Source organism: Adelges cooleyi, unplaced genomic scaffold (genome assembly GCF_023614345.1).
Source record: "Adelges cooleyi isolate 19-005CV unplaced genomic scaffold, UGA_ACOO_1.1 ACOO_flye_CR_arks_rails_tigmint_CR_PRNA_784, whole genome shotgun sequence".
Lineage (NCBI taxonomy): Eukaryota > Metazoa > Arthropoda > Insecta > Hemiptera > Adelgidae > Adelges > Adelges cooleyi.
In genome coordinates, this window is record NW_026096496.1 from 2065956 (window position 1) to 2086916 (window position 20961).

The 20961-nt window shown below is 32.2% G+C and overlaps 2 protein-coding genes across 10 annotated transcripts in view; one reads left to right on the forward strand and one right to left on the reverse strand.

Annotated features, from left to right (window-relative positions):
* Positions 1 to 201: 201 nt before the first annotated feature.
* Positions 202 to 3374, forward strand: LOC126845366 (Kruppel-like factor 2). Its single transcript, XM_050584026.1, has 3 exons — positions 202 to 376; positions 2316 to 2600; positions 2994 to 3374. Exons 1-3 carry the CDS (start codon positions 362 to 364, stop codon positions 3315 to 3317), a joined length of 624 nt encoding a protein of 207 aa, XP_050439983.1. The 5' UTR covers positions 202 to 361; the 3' UTR covers positions 3318 to 3374.
* Positions 3375 to 5971: 2597 nt separating this feature from the next.
* LOC126845342 (protein alan shepard) overlaps positions 5972 to 20961 on the reverse strand; it is a 124199-nt gene continuing 109209 nt past the window's right edge. For 7 of the 9 annotated variants that reach the window (XM_050583998.1, XM_050583995.1, XM_050583996.1 and 4 more), the window contains 7 exons: positions 17673 to 17725; positions 17438 to 17562; positions 13637 to 13794; positions 12830 to 12989; positions 11824 to 12069; positions 10979 to 11092; positions 5972 to 10601 (listed from right to left, as the gene is read on the reverse strand). In XM_050583998.1, coding sequence (XP_050439955.1) covers positions 10464 to 10601; positions 10979 to 11092; positions 11824 to 12069; positions 12830 to 12989; positions 13637 to 13794; positions 17438 to 17562; positions 17673 to 17725 — 994 coding nt within the window. In that variant the 3' untranslated portion in view covers positions 5972 to 10463. The remainder of the gene's footprint in view (positions 10602 to 10978; positions 11093 to 11823; positions 12070 to 12829; positions 12990 to 13636; positions 13795 to 17437; positions 17563 to 17672; positions 17726 to 20961) is intronic. The other 2 variants (XM_050584000.1, XM_050583999.1) reach the window with 2 other exon arrangements.

The following is a 20961-nucleotide window of genomic DNA, read 5'->3' on the forward strand; positions in this document are numbered from 1 at the left end:
AAAATTGAGGATAACCAAATGAAATAAAAATATATATTAATAGTCTTACGGTTTAATTTAGTCGATATTTATTATGTATTAAAAAACCGTTGTTTAGCTCATTTTTTACATTATTAATTCCATTGAAAAAAAAACACACACAAACCGTTTCAACAGCTATGCCTTTATCGCGTCGGTACTAATTACGGTGTTGGTACAGGCGATTCCCTCGGGATCTTGTGTGTGTGTGTTTGTGTATTTTAGGATAAAATAGAATCCTATCGATAAGCGAACCGGTCGCTGCTGTCGGGCCAGCCGGTTTCAGCAAAGTCCCTCGTCGGTCGTCATTGTGATCCGTCGACGAACCACCGAAGCATCCGAAATGGTCCCGTTCGAGGTAAGTGGATACCATTTGTATTGTTGTATTATTTATTTATACTCTTACCGTTGTCGGTGTACAAAACATCGACCTAAATCTTAGGGGATAACGAGGTTTTGTAAATAAAAATGTCCGATGGGGTTTCCCCCAAAGATCTGTCCGATAGATTGTTGGAATAACCCAGTTAATAATTTCCACATAAAAATCATATAGCACAATCGTTTGTTGTTTAAAAACAATGGTAAACCGCGTGCGTATTAAAATATAATGACTAAAAATGCAAAAAAAAGAAATACATACATTTGGTTTAGTAATTATTGTTAGTTACCTACCTGAAATATTTTGCTTACAACCCGTCAAGTGCTATCATTGAACACAAAAGTGATAGCCGTTATCAAACCTAACCTTAGTCGGTAACTTTAAATTTGAGTTTTAGAATTTTTTAGTATTTTCAACGTTTAACAACCAATAAACAGATTATACTATACTATTTTAAATGATTCATTTATTATTTTAGATTTTTTTTTTTATCGCCGTTCAATTTGATCGAGCCCTCTTTTTTTTGTTGTTGTAATATTGGGTTTTTCCAACTTTATCGGGAACTTGACGTGCTAGGGAAATTTCAAAGATAGATTTGTAGAAGCGTGATAATTTATTATAGTACCGCTGAACTCATTTCTTAATATATCAAATCATAAGATCAGAAAATATATTACCTAAAAGGAACATTCTTTATTGGGACAAACGTTTAAAAAGTTCACCCCCAGCGTCTCTTTTGAAAACCAGAAAAATATTATTTTTAAAAACATTTTTGTATGGTTTGTCTTTGTACAGAAAAGGTTTTGGATTTTTCAGGTTTTTGACACATTCCCTTTCTTGTGTAAGCGATTCAAATATTTTATGTTTGCCAATCACAAACCTAGTTTGAATAATATTTGGACCAATTAAAAGTATTATCTTTATCGACCTTGTCCTAAAAGTATTTGTTTTCTTTAATGGTATAAAAATATAATATTGTTGTCGTAATTTAATGTAGCACAGAGTTTGTCCCGAGGGATAAAATAAAAAACGAATATAGTTGATATAATATTATAATATGGTCACCGCGTCTGACCTCGCATCGCGTTTGGCTATTAATAACAGCTTATCTATCATCATAATAATAATATCAAATACAATTATGATAACGTTATGATATTTTTGGAATATTTAAACCGTGAATAACGGTTGACATACACCACATGTAATGACTGAATGCTAGTCTGTCTAGTGCAAATGGCGATTTTAAAAACATGTGATATTTGTGAAATATGTGCTTGTACAACGTTAACGGTTACTGCGCCATAGGCTTAACATATTTAATACAAATTACCTATGTATAATAAATATACTATGTATAATATGTAAATTAAATAGATAGACTTAAGTATTACAAAACAAAAGGGAATAAAATAATTTTTATAATTATTAAACTACATATTATATTTTATTTACATGTTAATTATTTGGCTTATTCGTGTGAATTATTTAAGATATAAAATGTCCGACTAAATAGATTAGACTAAATATCAATAGAAATTTTCTTAAGGGGTAGGCTTAATATACTTATATTATATTTACAAGGTATGGTTTTTTTTTTGGTGTAATCAATAATCATCATAGACACCGTGGTCGTAGTATAGAAACTAGTTTTGAAATAGTTTACGAACAAATTATTGAAATATTTCACCGAAATAAATTACACAAGATTCCAAAATTTGCATGGACGTTATCGCGTCACGAAATCGGTCACGTGATAGAAAACAGCTGATAAGAGATTAGTGATAAGAAATCAGATTCAATCCACGTTAGTTGGGCATTACATTTCGATGAACTTATCTTTTTTAAATCCGACTGAACTGGAAGATCCTTTGTATATGTAATAGAAGTCTCACACTATTGTCGAAAATTCGTTTAGCAATTTCAGATTGACGACCCGAGCGAAACTTTTTGGGACGACCCGACAATGTACGTGGACGACCCCGGACTGGACACTCTGCTGGCCCTGACTACCGACCAACTGTTGATGTGCGGTGACCACTGTCAAGACGATGTGTATGGCGGCGAGAAACCACAACAACTGCACTGCCGTATCATGGACACACCGACCAAGACGGATTCGGTTAAGACCGACAGCAAACTACCACTGACGTGCCTGTACCCGAATTGCGATAAATCGTACGCCAAACCTTCACATCTCAAGGTAATGTAAAAAAAAAAATTGCAATTGTAACACAATTGGAGTGTGTGATAAGTGATAAGAAAACTATTGATAAGGGAATCGGCTGATAACAGGTGCTCGATAAGAGAATAAACTGATCAGAAGAACGAGTAGTACAATATAGTAATATAGGGTAATAGGATAGTAATAGTAGGATAGGGATAAGGGTAAAAATACAATTTCGATGAAACTGATATGGGGGTGGACGGTGTTGCTATATACCTACGCATAAAAGTGGGGTCGGGGTGGTGATAAGGGAATATTGATAACTCATGGATGACTGATAAAAGGTTATTGATAAGGGACAGAAAATCAGCTGTCCAATTCGGTGTTCTTTTATTGGATTGAAGAATTTTTTTCCTCCCCAAAAAATAGGTACACATGAGGAGGCACAGCGGCGAGAAACCCTATCACTGCATGTGGCCTGGATGCGCCTGGAAGTTCTCCAGGTCCGACGAACTGTCCAGGCACTGTCGTTCGCATTCAGGCATCAAACCGTACGGCTGCAAAACGTGCGACAAACGGTTTTCCAGGTCCGACCACTTGGCCAAACATTCAAAAGTGCACCGCAAGAGGACGGCCGCTGTCAACGTCAGGCGACGACAGGGTGCCGGCTCGGCGGCGCCGCAGTGGTGCCAACCGACCAGGAGTGCCAACAACAACAACAACGTTACTTTCAGCGCCAAAAACTACGCTTAAAAAAACTGTCTGTACAACTTAACTGAATCTATTGAAATTAAAAGAGTTGCATACTTCGAGTACGCGTTCGAATGTTTTCAAATTCAACATACAGTACGAGTTTGTAACATTTGTATAGTGAAAAATAAATGACAGAGGCATAAGAGTTGGATTTTTAATTAAACATTATTTTTCAAACATACAGAAACAAGCAAAAGGCACAATCGACAACTTTACGTTTTAATTTTCAAACCAACATGAATATTTGTAGACTGGGCGTTATTATTTAAATAGATTAATTATAATTTAGATAATTGGCTAACAAAAATATGATTAGAAACCAATAATAGAAGATAATATGGAAACGTATTGTGCATTAACTGTTATTTTACTGTTGGAAAAATCAGTCTGCCTTGTACTCTATAGGTTAGGATTCAAAACTAAATTGATATCTTATTATTATGAGATAAGATTTGCACTTACCTGTATGGAATATTGCGAATTGAATGTGTTGTCAGTGTAATTTTAATGCCAGAGACAATATTTGTTGTCGTTGATTTGTTACACAGTTTTAAAGCCATTAGCGATTAAATCATAATTATTATAAATATTATATAGGTACCTTTTTCATATAACTCATAATTTTAGAATTATTGTTACTTTTGATTCGTTGTTTAAACCAAAATGTCCAGATTTGGTCAAAAGTGTGTTTTATTTACTCTTATCAAATAATAGGCATCTATATTACCTTACACTCTTAGACCTTGATAAGATATTTTTTTTTTTGGTTATGTTAACCGATAGTCTTTTAATAATGTTTGTTTTTGGATTTGAAGGAAGTTATTTGGCAGTTCAATTTGGTATTAAGGTTAATAAGGTATTTTTGTGTAAAAAATCTCATACATAGCTCATGAAAATTTTGTACCAATATTATATTATAATTTACAAAATTGTTTACGAGGCTTCTGTTAAAATTATGTATTTTTTTTCTTGCTATGTGGTCACACTGATTTGGTTTTCAGGTTTTTGTTTACATGTCCAGCGAGTTATCTGTGTATGAAATAGACTGTGGCTTAGTGTTGCTGACCAACAATGGTCAATCGATATTTGTTGTCAATTGGAATTTTTAAAAAAATTTTTGTTAAAACCTTATCACTCATTTAATTTAGTATTGATAACAGTGTTTAAAAGAAATAATATGTTGGCAGCACTGCGCCACTACTTTTGCAGTGGTACTTGTCGCAGATTGAAGAATAAAAACCTCCTAAACAACAGTTTCATTTTTTTATACTTAATGTTTAATGTAATAATAATAATAATAATAATAATAATAATAATAATATCAATAATATAATATATATTATATTATAACTTATCGTTAAAATGCAACAACGCCAAAAAAATCGATCAAACCCAATACAAGAAAAAAAACACAAAGAACACAAAATTTTAAACAAAACCTAAACTTTAAGAGGAAAAAATTATAATTAATGTTTTTTTTTTGTAAAATAATATACAAAAAAAAAAACTATTTAAAAATTTAGTAAAAATAATTAGAATTAGAATTCACCGATGAAAAAGGATTTCTTTTGCCAGATTGAAAAAAAAAATGAATAGTCATTATAAACTATAACATATACAATAATATAAATAATACAAAATAAAAATGTTACGGCAAGACTTACGTTAAAATATTATAAAATAATATTATATAAATATTTTTTTACCAATATTATTATTATTATTATATTATATTTATCGTTTAGCCTTTTACACATAACAATAAATGATCAGTCACATTTATAATAATGTTTAATAATAACAATAATAATAATAATACAAAAGCGACGTTGTTAAACACAGACGACGAGTCGAACGTTGCAACATGCTTTGGATGTTAATACATAACATATATAAAACAATTAAAAATAAACAAAACAAAATATCACTTCTTTCTTTCTTTTATTCCTCTTTTAAAGAACCACAAATTTTTTATAGAAACGCTACTCGACGTTCGTTCACCTTCGTCGTCGTTATTATTACTATTATTATTAATATTATTATTATTATTCCGCTATATGTTATTAATAAAATAATAATTCTATAACCGTACTTTTCTTTTCATTTATTACTTTCCATAAAAAAAAAAAAAAAAATGTTTTTTTTCTCAAACGAATACTTAAAAAACAAAATTTTTTATTACTATTGTTATAAATTAAAAACGTTCACTTATCGTTAGAAAGACTTATACGGTACACTTAAGATTAAGCAATCGTCTTACGGTTAAAAAAAAACATTACTTACACGTATTAAACTTAATATTAGACACATATTTCGAAAAAACAAAGCGATTAAAAACAGAAACAAACAAAAAAAAAAAATCCATCATCCGCATCGTTATACAAATACGTTTCTCCTTCGAATAATGTTTAATGCAATTATCCAATATATTACTTATTATTATAGTTTTCCTTAAATTAAACAAATCTTACACAGCTAAACACATTTATCGTTAAAACTAGCGTTACAACGCTTGAAACGTTATACGTTGCCGGACAGTTCGGATCGGATACGTGTCTTTTTAGTAAGTTTTAATTTTTATCGACAACGGCAACAAAGCCGCCAGTCGTAATAACAATTAATAATAATTATTTAAGTTCTTTTTTTTTTTAGATAATAATAATACAAACTGAATATCAAATTGAACGGTCGAAACAAAAGTCAATTACGTTATTCGGATACGATCGGCACACAATTAATGTTCGTTCAGTCACAGCTGTCGATAAATATTACATTAGGCTCGTTTTCGAAAAAAAAAACTCTTTTTTTAAAATAAAATTAAAAATACCTAACCCAGTGTATAGAACAGTGTCGGCCGAAAGACACCGGCACGTGCCAACCGATAATATCACAATATCAAAAAAAACACACACATACACATACATACTTTTTTTTTTCTAATCCTTTATATTATAAATATATATATATATTATATTTTTTGTCGGTTCGATAAAAACAAACGTACTTACAGACGGGACACGATAGGTATACAAAAAAAAAAAATAATAAAATACCCCTGTAATATTTTCGAACAGTCGTAACAGCGTAACGTACGTACACGTTTAAATATTTGTTTGTTTATTAACATTATTATTTTCTATTTTATTGAAGAATAGAAACGTTACGGATTTCTCGAAGAAAACTTAATTAATCGTCCAACACACGGCAATCGTACACAAAATAAACGACGGCGACATATTTATACAATTACAATAGATAAAAGTAATTTAATTATAATTATTTTCATAATATCCTAACGTTATCGAGTTGTTAAATATAAAAAAAAAAAAAAAACATTAGATTAGTTCCACCGTAAAAGAAACGACGTTGGAGACGACGTTTTTTTTAAGTTCACTATCTTTGGGAAACTCAAAAGCGTTTTTAGGTCGCGTCGAAAAACGACGATACTTTTCTTTTTTAAATTAAATTTTAAACATAATATTTACACAAAAAAAAATAATTAAATCTAATCGTTTAAACCTTAATGAAATTTGCAAAAAAAAATTTTTAACTACCCGCTAAAAAAGCCGCTACGGAACAATAATAATATTGTTATTTCCAGATGCGAAAGATAATAATTGAAAAAGTCTAAAACGAATCGGCTAAAAGTGCTAAAAAAAAACGGTGTTTTAAAATTGAATTTGAAAAATAATTGCTAAAAAAAAAAATTCCTAACCCGACCCCGTTAAGTGTAGGCGAGAAAAATTTCAATATTTTAAAAACACACAAAGCCGGTCGACGTCAGAAAATGTGTTTCAATAGAAATTCTGACGGCCAAACGTTTCTTGAAAATGGATTTTTCCAAATGACTTATTACAGTTATTTTTAAAATATCGAAATTTTCCCCCACTCTTTCCCAACATATACACACGTTCCATTGTTACATTTGATACTATCCTACGCTACACTGTTTTTTTATATTTATAATATATTATGCGAACATATATTATATATAAATGTTTTTTTTTTTTTTGTTTTAATTCCATCTACTAATCGAGGGTACTATTTTATATACACTGAATAATAATAATCATAAAAAAAAAGCCCTACTAAATGGTAACCAATACGATGTTTCTATGGGAGTCGGTCGTTCGCAATGACCCAAACGGAACCGTGCAAAAAAAAAAAAATATATAAAAATAATAAATAAATAAATAAATAAAAAATACATATAAATATATACCTTCAATGTAAGACATATTGTTGTTGTTATATTATTTTCGGCCTATACACAAAATTCAAGTAAATAATAATTAATTAATTAGGTTGTGTAAATTTGGTTTTTCGGAAACAAACGAGCGTGCGTTGCACACCACGATACGGTTGTATTGTGAAATTATTTTTTTTTTAACGAGAAAATATAATATTTAAGACAAACCAAAAAAATAATAAAAATACAATTAAAATAAAAATACAATAAAATATAATAATAAACTACAAACTAAAAACTAAAAAAAAACATTTTCCTATTAAAATTTCACGCGTCGAAAAACATAAACTCGTTCGTTAAAAAATCAATCAAACAAACAAACAAACAAAATATAACCAAATAAATAAAATATGAATAAAAAAAAAAAAAAAAATGAAATAATATTCAAAACTAAAAAACATAAACCTTAAAAAAAAAAACACAAAAAATACCTATTTGTTGTGTGTGAACAAATTTTTACAAATTTATTCAAAACGGGGTGAAAAAAAATAATAAGAAAATAGAAATCAATAATAAATCCGAAGCACGGTCACGCTGACGGCAGCAGTTTAGTCGTCGGATAGAAAAAACAGCCGTTTGTTGACGATCGGAAAATAATTAGTTGCTACTTAATAAAATGTAACAAAACTACTTTATTTTATATGCTTTTAACGACGCTCAATATTAATCATTTTATCAATTTTTATTGCGTAAACTGTTTGTTGTAAAGCGAAGCGACTTACTTAAATGGTACAAATTTAATCCTACCGAATAATAATTGCCAACGCAAATAATAGAGGTGTTTGTTAAATCTATTAAATTTTATCATAATATAAATATTAGCTTAATTAATGCACAAAATTTTTTCAATCTTAATTTATAAAAACACACACCGTTAATGTGTGTTAACGTTGTTACATTTAACTAAATCTCATCGTTCGTCGCGTTTAAAAATTACGTCTTAATTTAAAAAAAAAAAAAAAACAATTCAATCGAAGAATCGTTTTACGTTAATCAAATGTTTTAGTATTATTATTATAATTTTATCGAATCTCCATTTTGAGACGATACCTTCGGGCCAATGGACTTTTCTTTTTTTTTTGGTTTTTTTTTTTTTAATATTAATGTTTTCACACACCCACAAACGATCATATCGGACAAGTGTAAAAGTTATACACTCTTCTTTTGCCTTAGAATTATAAATTATATAAAAAAAAAAAAAAAAAACAATTACAAATCTCATATTTTAAAATATAACGAAATATTTTTTCTTAATTTCTAAAAAAAACATATTATACTTAAAACGACAAACGATAAATAAAAAAAAATTCAACTCATTATTATTATTTATCAAATCACTTAAAAAAAAAACTCCCAAATAATAATAATAATAAATAAAAAATATATATATTTTAAAAATCGAAAAATCGACAGATTTTGCTTGTTTTTTTTTTTATTCCAACTAAGAAATTTAACATTAAAATTAAATACTTAAACGAAAAATCATAATAATCGAACCCAATCGTTTCGGATAAAAAATTTCACGAGAAAAACCGAACCGACGGTAAAACAAATTAAAATCTCATAATAAAATTATTTATTATTACATTTGCGTAATGTTAAAAAAAAACCTTTTAAATTTTTCTTTTAAAATATATCTTCTTTTTTTTTTTTTTTAATTTTTTCATTCGCCGTTAACTTAGCCGACATTATTTAGCCGAATGTCAAATTGAACGCGACGGTTTTTTGTAACAATTTTTTTTTTCCAAGTTAAATTGTTTAATATAATGTGTTAACATAAAATATGTAAATCTGTCGATGAAACAAATCAGCCATTTTTACATACATTGTTTTTTTGCCGAGAAAACATTTTTTTCAGTTTATATTTTATTCGCATTTCGATTATTACGTATTATTGTTAAAGCTCATCATCGTATCAAACGGTTTGTGTTTCAATTATTATATTATTAAAAAAAAAGTAGTTGTGATTTATTTTTTATAATATATATTTTATTTTACTTGCCAACAATTGTTACGTTAAAATCCTCCGTTCGTACGACAACGCAGTTTAAGCGTAAACCGTGTATCGATTGTGTTTACGCGTAAACTACGCGTCTGGAACTCGACGAGGAGGTTTTTACCGTAACAATCTTGGTGGTCTTGGTCGCGGCGCCAATTGGTAATTACCAATAAATAAAATATGATTAAAAAAAAAAAAAAAACAAAAATTCCAAAAAAAAACAAGTTGCGTCTAGTCGGTTGAGAGCGACCGGTCGTCAGAAGAGGCAACGTGAAATTATATATAAATAACGATAGAAAATTCAATCAATTTAATTACAAAACCCACAGCGGATGGATTAACTCGATAGAATTTTGGTTTTTTTTTTCTTTGAAAAATTTTGTTTACGGGGCAAAATTGTACAATGTGTTTCATCGCGATTCGGTTAATTTTCTTTTATTTTAACAATCTAAAAGTAAATACTTGTATAATAATTAGTTACTTTTAGAATTGCTTTGCTTTGCTTTAAATTAAACGCAACCAAAACCGTTTTTTGTTCTCTAAAAAAATAATAATCATGTCTTGAGACGGATTATTATTATTTTTTTAAAGAACAAAAAACGTTTGGGTTGCGGTTTTTCCAAATTCGGTTTCTTTCTCTTGGATTTTTTTTTTTAATGAAACAAATTTAACTCAACCGCGACTTACGACTTATTCGTTTTCAACTTGATTATAACACATTTTTTTTTTTTTGGATATCATTAGCAAAATTATGGGAAAAACAAAAAAATTGGAAACAATCATTATAAAACACGTTGTGGGGAAATAATGTAAAACATTTTTTTGGGAGGGGGGGCTGGGGTTTATTTTGTCGGTCAGAATATCGTTCGGCTAAGTTTCCTTCTTCTTCTTCTTCTTCTTATTTGTGCGAGTAATGTTGATAGGAGTCGTCCGGAGATGCGGTAGCGGACGGATGATCATCGGCCGGTATCGGAAGAGCGTGGATGATGTTCGGTGCGGTGCTCGTGTAGTACGGATAACCCGGATGCGGCACAAACTGCAAAGATCAAACGAAACAACGTTATGTGTTAATCGACTGTGGATCGGTTTTTAACTAATTTCAACCCTTCACTGCATGAATTTTATTGGTTTTTATGAACAAATTACCAATGGTTAATACTATAATAAACAAATATATTCCATTTTAATGTGTTCACTGCACTCTGTTGGTAAAAAATGGTTTTGAAAATAGATAGTTCAGCAAGTTTTCCGACAGATAGCACACATGTATATCAATATAAATAATGCCTAATGCATATATATGCCAGTGAAGGGTTAATTTGACTTGTTTTGATTATATAATATACATATGTGTATTGTACACATATATTTTTATATATTTATTCTAATAACAACATTGTCCGCACTACTCACCGGTCCGTTGCCGATCTGCAAGGCGGACATGTGTGTGGCCAGCTGCGGTATGACCGAACCGTATTGCACGGAATTGGGATCTGGCTGTTGAATCATCTGGCAACATACAGGGCTCTTGAACAAAACCATTACAGAGGATTTTTTTTTTTTAATTTGATGTCATCATCGTTTTAGCACAAAATAAAATTAAAAAAAAAACAGACACAGTTACACACTCTAAACTTGAGGGTGAAAAAAAAATAAAAAATTGAATACTGGTTTTGGAAAAAAATGTCTGATGTAGATTTTTATGTAAATTATGAGGGGATTGTTGCTAGTGGTCGGTTTTTTTTAAGGCTTTTTGTATGGGCAATATTTAAGCAAGAAAAAAGAGGTTTTAATAAATTTCGAAATTCGATTCCAAAGTTTGACCTTAAGAAACTGTAATCTTGCTTTGAATAAAAATCCGGATTACCGGTTATTTAAACTTCATAAAGCTACTTTGTAGTTACTACTTCAGCAAGCAGTGCTTACATAGGTTTGACCGAATTGTTTAAATCAGTTGACAGATGTTATTATCTCCAGCCCCTTCCACTAACATACCCAAAGTTTTAGGTTTCTAATGAATTTCAAGTATCATATAAGTACATCTAGCTTAAGTCCAAAGTAAGTAATCTGTTATACAAGTTTACTGTTTGTGTGACATATTAACTGTGTAATAATTGTAGTTATATTTTTATAGTTTTTTTACATAGGTAAAATCTTAATATTATTAAGTAATGATTATTGTAGTAACTGTCAATCATGATTACAATTGAATGATTAATGTAATCGCGGTGATTACTTTACTGATTATGATTACTCACGTCTATTTGGGCCAGATGGTGCGGAGGGGCCGGTTGCATCACGTACTGCGGCACCCACGTGGACGCCGGTATGGAATACCCGTGGGCCGGCAGCGCCTGGGTGGCGTAATGGCGGCCGACGTACTGGGCCAGCGCGGTGGGCAGCACGTGGGCGCCGGGGGTGCTGCCGGAATGGCCGCCGTCGTAGCCGACGTGGGAGCCCTGCAACATATAGTGCTGTACGGGAAAGCGCACACATCCGCCGTTCTGTCACGTACACACAAACACACACACACACAAACAATTAAATACAAATAAAAATTGGTTTAACACACAAAATATAATACAATAGATCAAATAAATCTCAAATGAAACATATTAAATAATAATAGTAACGAAAACAACCGCAAGAGGACGCCACTTGTGCATTTGTATGGTGTAAAACCGTGATTTAAATATACCAGGTTATTGCATATCTACCCCATCTTCCTAACATTTTCAGACGCAAAATAAAAAATGGCACCATAACGGGCGGCGTTCTTATTGGTTTAAATTGATTGACCGATCAGCTATTTTTCTCTTATCAGTTTACAGTGTTATAAGCCTTACACGTGAACGCAATATAAGAAATTCTGGTTTTTAATTTGGATATTTTATTCGATACAGATTTTATAATTGTCTATACATTCATAATGTGAAATAAAAAATGTATCTAAATAAGATGAATGAACAAATAAATAAAAGTGTTTATAGTTTGATTAATATTAGTTGTTTATTAATTGTAATTATAATTTTCCGGCTTGTTCGATTAATTTATTCTTTTTTGGGGTGGGGTGGGAGTTCAGACCTCTTGAAAATGTCCTATACTTTAATACATTTTTAAAAATAACCATCTAATAGGGGGACATCTCCTCCAATACCCCCTCCTTTTGGGCACACCATTGACTTTAGAAACGTGCGATCAACGACGGGGCCGGATGAAGAGTCAATAAAATAAAAATAAATTTAAAAAAAAGAAACGTCTTACCTCGTTTTCTCTCCACAAACGAGAGTCCGACCTGTAGTTGGTGTTTCTTTTCTTCTGACCGCTGTCGGCGAACTTGACGAGCAAAGGCTCTTTTGATCCGGGCAATGGATTACCGTTGAACATCTGAATGATTTGTTCACACTTCTCTTTGGAATCCATCCTTTGGACAATACACAACAAAACAAAAAAAAATCAGTAATCCTCTTCGAAACCACTTTTAAGCCGGCTGAGAGGAAACGGCTTAACAACAATAGCAGGACCCACTACAAACGCGGTATGTATATACTTGGAACAATTGAAAGTACCTACAATTGCGAGGAGAACCTTTGGAAGGAGATATGGTGGAAGAAACCGTATTGGGCCATAAAAGGGGATAATACACATCCATGTAATAAAGCTGAGTGGTAAACAGGATAGAAAATCAGTTTAGAACACAACTTGAGATCGGTTGTGTGGATGAATGGAACAACTTAAGTGGCAAGTAGAATTAAGTATGTGGTCGGATTAGAAAGAAAGAGGCGATGGTAAAGGTGTGTCAGTCTGTGGCTTTTAAACGTAGAAATTGGACATGCAGGGAGTGAACACAGTAACGGTTAAGAGATAGACCGAGAAAGAGAGGATTTGATAGAAAACCCAATAAGATTGGCAATGCCTTGACCTCAACTCATTTTAAAGTGACAAAAACCTAACCTCACTTTTCGATGTGGCTGTTTAAAAATACATTTTTGTGATGATCTTTGACTTTTGTATATATTTTTTTCAAATATTTTTCAAAAGGCCGACTAGTGATAAGCGAGGAAAACTTACCTGGCAAATCCGACGCCTTTGCTGGTCATGTTCGTGTCGCGAAGGATCCTGGTGGACACCACTTGTCCAAATTTCGACAGCAAAGTGTCCAAGTCGTTTTCTTTGAAATTCGGCGGCAGGTTGGCTATGTACAAGTTTGTCGGGTCCTGTTCTTGTTGCTAATCACACAAACAATACACAACAATATGTAAATCCCCATAGAACTTTTATTATATTATAAATATCGTATATTTTTTTTACAGTCAAACAGTAACACCACCCACATCGAACGAATAATAATATTTAATTCGTTATCGTTATAATAAAAACAAAACGTTCTTGTCCATTTCGGTCTTGACCCGTGTGTGTGTGTGTGTGTGTATTGACATTTTCGAAATCAACAAATTATAAAGAAAAAAACCCAATACATACAACAGACGACGGTTGTAAAATTATTTTGCAGTAATCAGTGTGGCCGGGCGATAGAATCGAAATTCGTCGCAACTGGCAACACTGCCGGATTATATAGTATGTGTTCGATCCGCGACAGAACTATCCGGTAATAAGGTTAGGGGTTAGATGTTATTATTGTCAATATTATTATACAAGGTAACACACCATTCGTATGCAAAACGACAATGTGATCAAGTAGGGAGAGCTGGTAAAACAAAAACAAAATGTAAAAATTACACACATGATAGCAAACAGCAAACGACAACACAAAATCGTAGGCCGTCAAACTCGACCGACGGGTAAGTAGTAGTAGGTATAAAACAAAAACACAATTTTCAAAAAACGGTATTATTTTTGTTGAAAATCAAATTTCCGGTAAACGCCAAACGAACAGTGGGGCGAGTACGCAGTTTCGTGCTATTAGTAGATAATACAAAAAAAATATGCAAACGGATAAAACCATTTTATGTGCAAGACGACGACGGAGTTATATATTTTTGAGACCATTGCTAACTTTTGTTAAACTTTATCTTTTGTTAAATTTACATATTGTGTTTAATTTACGAGTGTTGCTCAATCGTTGTTTTTATGTTCAGGTTATTACCAGTGTACTGGTTATCGAATAAATGGTATCAGCGGCAGCTGAGTTATGATATTAAATATCATACAGGGTCTTATCAATGATAAACTGATATCGCAAAACATTGATAACGAAATTTAACTACACAATATACATTTTTAACAACAGATAAAATTTTAAAACACGATTTACAGAATTTGTTTTAAATCCAGTTAACCGAGTTTATCTCGTGTGTGTGTTGTTTGATCTATTAGAAAACTTCCTATTCGCCGCTACCAATCACGCAGCACACGGTGACAGCTGGTGCAAGATGTATAGTTTTTTTTCACCAGATAAATTTGACTGGTGTAGTACAAAGGGCAAAACGAGCGTTGTTTATTGATTTTCGCAGCGTGTCAATAAAAATTGTAGTTTATTTCGTTTGCCACCACCCGCTGCTGCTGCTGTTCTGGTCTATTTATTGCAGTGGCCGGCGGCAGGCAGCAATTTCTGATGTACAGCCAGTGTCCAATTTCACAGATCCATCCACCCACGCTTTTGGGAAAAGTGAAAACCCATTTGTCAAATTAAGAGCTTTTACGTCTGTCCCGCATGACTGTCGGACCGAAGAAATAGCGAAGAAAAATTGCTCGGATTTTGTTGTTCTAATGTCGTCACGTACATGACTTCAGACATTTTCGCCAGTCACACCGAACCGAGGTCGGGTCGGGTCTTTGTCATCTTAAGCCATCTCTCAATTCGAATAAATCTAGATAGTACCTTTCCTTTGTCCGGTCCACACACGTCTCCGTCGTCTGTATTTTTAAAGCTTCGCCTTCGGTTCTCGAAAATTTCTCTACGTGAAAAAATCTCTCTTCCCTTTTTACTTGCTCACTATGTCTGCTGAAGTCCCCTTCTCTTTTTCTAACACTCCCAACTACTTAGGGTCGACCACCCTAGTCCTACACCTCCATAGATCTCCTACATCTCTTTCAATCGCCCCAGCTATCCTCTCTACATCACTCTCTATTCCCTCCATCCATCTTTTCTCTTCCTGTCTTTTCCGCTACATTCATGTTCACAACAATGCAGAGGGAATGATGTATCTTTTTACAATCTCAACTTTTCACTCTGCGACTATAATTTGAAGTGAAATTTGTCTAACCTCCCTCTTTTTTTTATTCCCGAGTCCACCCTTGAGTCTATTCCTAGATAAAATTAAACTTCTCTACTCCAAGTAGAGTAAGCTTGCTAAGCATAACACATCATCCGTCTCTTCCTCGATTTTTTCAGATCTACTCGATAAACTGCATTGCAGCAACTGGCGAAATAATGTTCTTTTGAGCGCCGCTTATAGCCGTTTGCTCTTTACCCTAACCCCAAGGGTATTATTATCGTGTCTTGGGGGATTTATCGTGAAAGTCTGCCACGGTGTCGTTCCTCGGTATTAGCATACAAACAAAACAGGTACTCAACCGGCAAACGATTTCCCGAACAAACATCCGCGAAATGATATTTCCGAAGAATAGAAGAGGAGTACGACAGAAAAAAAAAAAAATAACTCCAAGTGCGGAAGCACGATAACAATACTAATGGCGGTTCGCTTGAATGGGTTTTCGCTTTGGGGGGAAAAAAAACGCCCCAATTGAAGAGCCCAGGAGAAAAGGCCACCAAGAGGGGAATATTGTGTTAAAAATTCAATTGAAAAAAATAATAACAATTTCGTGACGTTATGTCAGGTGTTTTTTTTTTCTGCTAATATTCGTCACCAAAAAAATAAGTCAGCACAGGGTAGGAGTCAGATAGGCACAGATCTACCATTGGTTTTTTGCTATTTCAAAAGAGAACGGATGTACAGCAAGGCGGTACTATTTGAAGAAAATGTTATCTAACATGACATTACACGCCGTTTTACAAATGTTTGCTCTGGTTCAACGATACTACCGCTCCAGTACAGAAAGATAATATATTACCGTTGTTGTTTGGGACAAGGGAATATTGGTCGAGATTAGTCAATCAAAACGACAACAATAACCACCAGCTCATATCGGCGAATTTGTGTGTGTATATAATATTGTACCATGATCGATACACACACATCAGGCAAAGGCAAGCACAATGTTTAACAATAATAATTCAACGACAAAACAGCATTGTACACGACACGATGACTGATGGTTTTTGTTATAATAAATATAACCGTGTGTGTGTGTGTACGTTGAAGACAGCTCGCGACAAAGTAGGTTTATGACGGAATACTTAAAGTTTGGTTTAGAGTTGAGTTTACCGAAAGGGCTGTTCGGGTTAAGATTTGATGGATATTTTTGGATTGGAAAAACAGAGGATTTGACTGGTGGACTAGGTTCGTGTGGTTTAACCGTTCAAAACCTCATTGATTTGGGGTTGGTCCACATATTTTCAACACAGTTCGAGCAATATAACATACTATGTTGTACTATTCCTTTGGTTCGGCGGTCATTCTTGGACATTGGGTGGGGCAAGTGAGTGTCTTCCTAACATGTAATATTGTTGTCAGCAAAAAACCGAGAAAATCGCGTACCTACTGGTTTGGAATTGGGTTTTGCACAAGCACACAAGCCGCACACAAAACACGGTACAAGACACATAGAAAAAGGTATATAGGAACACAAAAACTAAAAACACACAAAGTGTTGAGAAGATAATATTAAAGTGGAAAGTCGTACGAATACTGTTTGACAGCGAAAAAAAAAACCATAAGAGGTATGTTTTTTTTTTTTTTTTGGTTTTTTTTTAATAAAAGTGTAATGTAATCCATGCAACAAACGTACAGTGGCCGCTCTACGCTGGACTGGAATACCCACTTTAGCCATTTGGGCTTGGACCCCTTTGGCCTGAAGACCTTTGACGGCGGCATCGGCGCACGTGCCCGACTCAAAGTCAACAAAACCGTAGCCTGCGGACAAGGGTAAACATAGATGATAAATTCAAAAAAAAAATTATATTGGTCTTATAAAGGAAAAAAAAAAAAGTAATAAAGTCATAGTTAACGCATGAGATCCGTACACTTGTTGGTGTTCTTGTCCAATATCGCTTTGGTCGAAATGATGTTTCCGTATCTGTAAATAAAAACAAAAAAAAAACATATTCAACATCAAAAATAAAAATATTTTCCTCGAAGAAAATACCACATTGTGTACTATAGGTTAGGTATACCACCAGACAGTTTTGGTCAAAACACATTGTAACTTTGACAAACACTTAAATATGAAACATAATCATCATACTTTCTACTGTGGTTTATTTTTTTTAAACTGAGAATTTATACAATTCCAATCCAAAATGATGAATTACAATTAATTAAGTTATTTTGTTTTGGTCGAAAACTATTCAAAAATTATATTACACATTATTCATTTTTTTCAGAGAATTGCATTAGGAAACGTTTTTTTACTAGACATAACCATTTTGATTTACAAAAAAAATTATAATTAACCCAAAATATTAGGTGAAAAAATTGAATCAGTCATTTCAAACAAATTTTTGACAAAATTAGTTAATTCAACCGCTTTAGATTAGCCACTAACTGTCTGCTTAGTTATATTAATGGTAATTAAATTTAAAAAAACTGTCAACTGTTACCTATACAAATGTACTTTTCTTTTTACAATAATTTGTACATAATAAATTACTATTCTATTTTCAAATGTAGACTATTTATTAACTATTTGCAATGATGAACGCTTACTAGAAAATGCATTTATAAGTGCAAAAGTCAAAGTGAAAGTTCAAATCAAGTTTAATTTCTGAATTAATTTGGTTCAGTTTTTAATGACTTGTGTCGTTTTTGAAACGACCTACTCTCAATTGGACACGAATTTTGTTGAATATATTTTTTTTTATCCAGAAAGATCCAACAAAACCCACAACAATTTAATAATACAAATCTAGTGATTCCTAGACGATCTAGATCTATGCCACGCCTAACTCTAGAAGAGTGTTTTTTGTTTAACAAAAAATGTATGATTATTTTTAGATTTACAATTTGTCTAGTGTTTGTTTTGCACAGAGTTTTTTTTATTATAACATTTTCTTCGTTGAATTCAAAGTCTCGTGGCGAAAACCTGTTGGCGCGGGTAACAAGATATTTATTCGATAAAAAAAAAAACCCGTAATAACAATATAAAAAAAGTATATATATATATATAGGTACTGTGGTGAAAACGTATGTAACTCTGTACAACAGAAGCCTGGGCACACGGTTGCTGTACAACAGTACCTATGTAGTAGCCATGGTCGGATTGCGTCGGCATTGGATTACACCGGTCTGACGGATTGGAAGAATTATTATTATTAATGTGCAACACGAGCCAATGTCACTGTGTATTTATTCGATAAGGATAGTAAAAAAAAATAATACCGTCGACCATATTGTTATTATTGCACAGACAAAACGGTGGCAACATATGGCCTTTGAAAAACGTCAAAAAAAAAAATACAAAAAGGTCATACTTTTACATAATAGTTGCTTTTTTTAATTTGGTAATCCCGACTTCCAATATGTGTAAAATGTCACAAAGTAAGCGAAAAGGCCAGCTGCAGTGTGACCAGAATATCAAAAATAACATTTCATGACACTGGACAAAATGGGGATATTTTCTTGATCGCGGTTGGCTACACTGTCGCAGATACGAAGTCCGTTATAAATTGTTATTATTAATCATCGACAAAAAAGTTAACAGTTTAGTACAAATTATTAACACTACATTGAACTTGTATAACAATAAAAAAAATGGTTAAAATTTTAGTGTCAAAACTGACTTGGTACACACGTGTTTTTTTTTTAAGTGTGAAAAAATAAAAATAAACTTTATTAAAAAAAAGCTCAAAAATCAGCTCTCAAAATTCAAAAATCGTCCAAAGTAATTTATTATGATGTTACCGCTTTGTATATATATATATATATATATTGTATATTTTTGCTGTGTGGGGGGACTTGTCGCAGCAACAGCTTGACTGGTGTTAAATTATTATTCCACCAGTGTTGCGCATGATGATTTCCAGTGAAATCATCTACAAGGGTATAAACGACCGTTGTTGTTGTTGGTGTTTACAAACACAAGGGAGGGCGGCTTAACCCTTTTCTCAGACAAGACACAAGTTTGTGATTGTTGTCGTTTGCTTAAAAGGATGATGATCGTCGTCTCTGGGCGGTGAATACATTATAAACTACTTGTAAGTCGCTGTTTTCCAGCCCTGTCATCCAAAAACTTCCCCACCCCCCTCCCTTTCACTTCTCTGTCATTGTTATCATAGCTGTTATCATAGTTTGATGAGCGTTTTGCAAATGTAAATTTCAAAAACAATACACAACGAATAATATGTGTAACACATATTTCAAATAACTATTTTTTTTTCTCGAATATTATTTAGGTTAAAATATTTTCATGGCAATAACCGTTGACAACGTTGGGAAACGTGGACACGTGATTTATTATTTACACACGAACAGTTCATTAGACTTTTTATAGCTTACAACAAACCCATTTTGGCAATCGATATCAGCACAATATTTTTTTCCCCGTAGAACCGTCGAAATAGTCAAAACCGTTACCGTCGAATTGACAAAAAAAAAAAAATAATAACTAATGATAAATTATAACGCTTGTAGTGACTTAACGGGTCGACGTTAGATGACGTTAATTATAGCAAATATTTGATCAGCTTGCTTTTTTATTAAAAAAACTTATCCTCAAAACAACCGGATTTGAACAGAATAATATTTTAATGGTAGTATGTATATATTTTTTTAATGTGTTTCAAATGAGTATCATTTTAAAATCTATTATTTGACAATTGTTTAGTCCAAAAAGACTTAAGCTATTAAAATATATTGACTTAAAAAGTGACGAAAAATAAAAAAAAGTCTAAAAAAGTAATGTAAGACTTACAAGAAGCAAACATTTTTAAAGGGTTAACACTTTGGGAACACTTAAAAGTTATTTAAGTGTACACTTCCAATAATTCAAATCGATTACAAATAGTTGTTGACACTAAAATTAATAACTATTATTTTTTTATACAGATTCTTTTCACGCTCTACACTAGTTTAACTAATAATTACAGTTTTGTTGGTTTTTTGACGATAATCCAATTTTTATCTTTTCCAGCATTTTCTAGAGTTGTATCAATTTTTGAAAATTAAATGATAATGTAAATATACATATATATATATATTATATCATTAACATTTAAATTTTTTTTAAATTATGATTCATTTGCTGAAAGCATCGACCGGATATCAATGTATAGTTTTGAATTTGAATAACTTAAAAAATACTTGTTTAAAACCGGT

Coding starts and splice junctions, on each gene's coding strand:
- LOC126845366 (XM_050584026.1), top strand. Junction 2,601..2,993: donor CCAAACCTTCACATCTCAAG/GTAATGTAAAAA, acceptor CCCAAAAAATAG/GTACACATGAGGAGGCACAG.